Source organism: Triticum dicoccoides, chromosome 1B (genome assembly GCF_002162155.2).
Source record: "Triticum dicoccoides isolate Atlit2015 ecotype Zavitan chromosome 1B, WEW_v2.0, whole genome shotgun sequence".
Lineage (NCBI taxonomy): Eukaryota > Viridiplantae > Streptophyta > Magnoliopsida > Poales > Poaceae > Triticum > Triticum dicoccoides.
In genome coordinates this window covers 695,320,908-695,323,797 of record NC_041381.1, presented here as the reverse complement: position 1 = coordinate 695,323,797, position 2,890 = coordinate 695,320,908, and the positions used below count along the sequence as shown (strand labels likewise).

The window sequence follows — 2,890 nt, the reverse complement described above, 5'->3', positions numbered from 1 at the left end:
TTCTTACAGAATCTAAAAAGAAGATATAATTGTTACAGTGGTGGACGAGTGCTTCGAGTGGTGGACTGCTGCTATCTCCAGCGTGCGGGCGTGCCTTCATAAAGGGCACAGCTCGATGATCATCCTCACGGCATGGACCATCTGGAAGCACCGTAACCACTGTTTTAAATAGCCCGCTATAGCTCCGCTATAGCACGCTAGCACGCTATAGCGTTTACAAAACGTCTTGCGCTAAGAGACTTTGGTCCAAACAAATAAACAAACAATTAAAATAGCGCGCTATAACTCCGCTATAGCACGCTATAGCATTTGGAAGAGGTCTGCTGCTAAGATGCTTAGCGTGCTATTTAAAACTATGACCGTAACGTGGCGCTATTCAACGCCGCAACACCCTCCTGCAACAAACTACTCGGTGACATCAAACAGGAGGCAAGACAATGGGCAAGAGCCGGGACCAAAGGGCTCGAAAGAATCATTTTTGTAACCTGAGTTGCACTAGCTGAGGTTGAGCAGCCTCTCTTCCTCTGCTCGCTATACCACTTTTGGTCTCACCATACATGTGTACGCCACGAAAAGGGCACATTGGCCGTGGACCACTTAGTCAGAACAAAAAGAAACATCACACACTACAGGGTCGCACGAGCGATAGAAATGAACGGTGAACCTGCATGACATCACATGACAAGTCCTAAGTCCTAACTACAAACATGCCATGACATGAGGTGTGTTGATCTCTCTCCCTAGAAAAGTTATAATTCCGTTACACGGTCTAGTACATATTGTTGGGAAGCACCAGGCATGCAGATTTCACTAAAGGAGCCTCCCTGCTTGTATGTACAAGATACAACAACTAGAGAAGCTAGCCCTAACATATAATTATGTTACTGCAAAAAAGAGATAACCCTTTTAAATAACAAATGAGATAATAACACTTCAGAGTTGATCAAAAATAAGGCACCATCAATATTTAACTTTCTTAGGATAACAAGTTACACACCAAAAGTACTTAGCTTACTATAAATAAATGGACTTGACTCGTTCATTTTACTAGCTAGACACAACCTATTGAAGGGTAGCTTGCAAGTTCTCACGGACTTGCCAACAAAACAATGTTTAAAGCCACAAAAACAAATGATCCTGGACGCAATTGATAAGAAAACCAAACCCAAACTGATATCCGGCAACCATTACGATTGTCTATATCCATTCCATGTAATCGTCCTTGAGAGTGCCCAAAGAAATTAAGTTTAGCTTTGGTTGGCTGTCGAGTTGTCCTCCAAGTATCCCCGCTTGTGTCCACTGCAACTATCATGTTTATTGAATTTCCCTCCGAGTCAAATGTCTCCACACGAGAATCATAGGCACTGGAATGCAGAGTGCTATTTAAGAAAAAGTATTCTGGTTCCAAGCAATACAACACAATTTTGTGACCCCATCGGCTCGACATGGAAGTCCATTCTCCGGTATCCGATGAGTAGACCTCCATAATGGTAATGTCGTGACCATTATCAATGATGACAAACACCGCAAAGCGAGAGGGGACGATAGGTTCAAAACACAAGCAGATGGTGCTGTAACCCCAAGGACGTGGTATCTCATGGGTATCAGGCACAGGCAGCACGGCCCAGATCTCCTCGGTCGCAGGGTTGCACACAATGTATTGTGCACCGTCCGCTCGCATGCCGTGGCAGAGAAGGATGCCGCCGCAGCAGTTTAAGAGCTTGACGCTCTCGAAGCCATTCAGGAAAGGGAGAGAAGGGTCGACCAGCGGCCGACCTCTCCCGGAAAGGTTGACGAAACGGTTGCTGCCGCTGTGGGAGAGGCCAAAGAAACCGGAGAGCGTCTGCGGCGATCTCCTACGGACGGCGGGATCGGAACACAGTGTGAGCCACGCCGTCGACACGCACTTTGAGCGGCACAGAGACTGGTACGGCACCCGCGACAGGATCTCTCGAAGGAGGTCGTTGGGGAGGCCCTCTATCGCCTGCTGCTCCTCCTCCTCCTCCTTCTTCCTCCTTTTCCCCATCCCGCGTACCCGAGCTGCTGCTGCTGAGTGGTAGAGGAATTTCGTTTAGGGTTGAGAACTGAGATGCGCGCCTCCCGGACGCATGTCTCTCTTTCAAGATTAGAAGGAAGAAGAGGGCAGCAGACCTGAAGCTCGGCGATGAACGAGATGGCGGCGACCGCAGCGATCGATCGATCTGAAGCCGGACGGCGCGGGGAATTTGGATCGGAGACGGCACGGAGTACAGCCAGCTTTGATTTTATTTTCTGAGGCAAACGGCCAGCTTTGATAGGCAACACAGGCCCATTTTCTTAACCCAAAACAATCCGATGATGCCTCTCCCAGCCCGCTATCCGATATCCATATGCACATGCCCAATTTATTTTACCCAATCGCTGTCTAACGAGCACGCGCGATCCAGCGCTTCCGAGCGGCCGCACCACGACCGTCCATCGCGCGCGACAGGTGGCCTGGGCGGACCGACCAGGTGGGCGGCGTTTTTTTGTCGGGGCGCTTCAAATTTTCGGGAGACGCGCTGCTCCTATCCTGCCGTTTCCCCGTTCCCCACCTCACACCCTCTCCCGGCGACGACCCAAATCCCACTCGAAATCCCTAGCTTCGCCGCGAGCGCGGGCGGCGAGAGGGCCGGTGACGAGTTCAATTCAACGAGCGCGGCGACGACCCGGGGAAGGACCCCCGCAGCAGTTCGCGCGGGGCGAGGGGCGGCGCGCGCGTGTCTTACAGGGAGGAGAAGGCAGCGGCGACGGGGGAGAGGGGTGGAGCTGGTGGTTCAGCGCGAGGCGGCGACGAGCGCCCGGGGGGAGCGAGATCCCGCTTTTGCTTCGACGACCTAGGTGAGTTCATCCCACTTTTTCCCCCTCGCGC

The 2,890-nt window shown here is 51.6% G+C and overlaps 1 protein-coding gene across 1 annotated transcript; it reads right to left on the bottom strand.

The window, feature by feature from the left end:
• Positions 1-1,087: 1,087 nt before the first annotated feature.
• On the bottom strand, positions 1,088-2,241 carry LOC119350985 (F-box protein At1g67130-like). Its single transcript, XM_037618566.1, has 2 exons — positions 2,152-2,241; positions 1,088-2,049 (listed from the first exon to the last, which is right to left on the bottom strand). Exon 2 carries the CDS (start codon positions 2,024-2,026, stop codon positions 1,088-1,090), a length of 939 nt encoding a protein of 312 aa, XP_037474463.1. The 5' UTR covers positions 2,027-2,049; positions 2,152-2,241.
• Between the last annotated feature and the right edge of the window lie 649 nt (positions 2,242-2,890).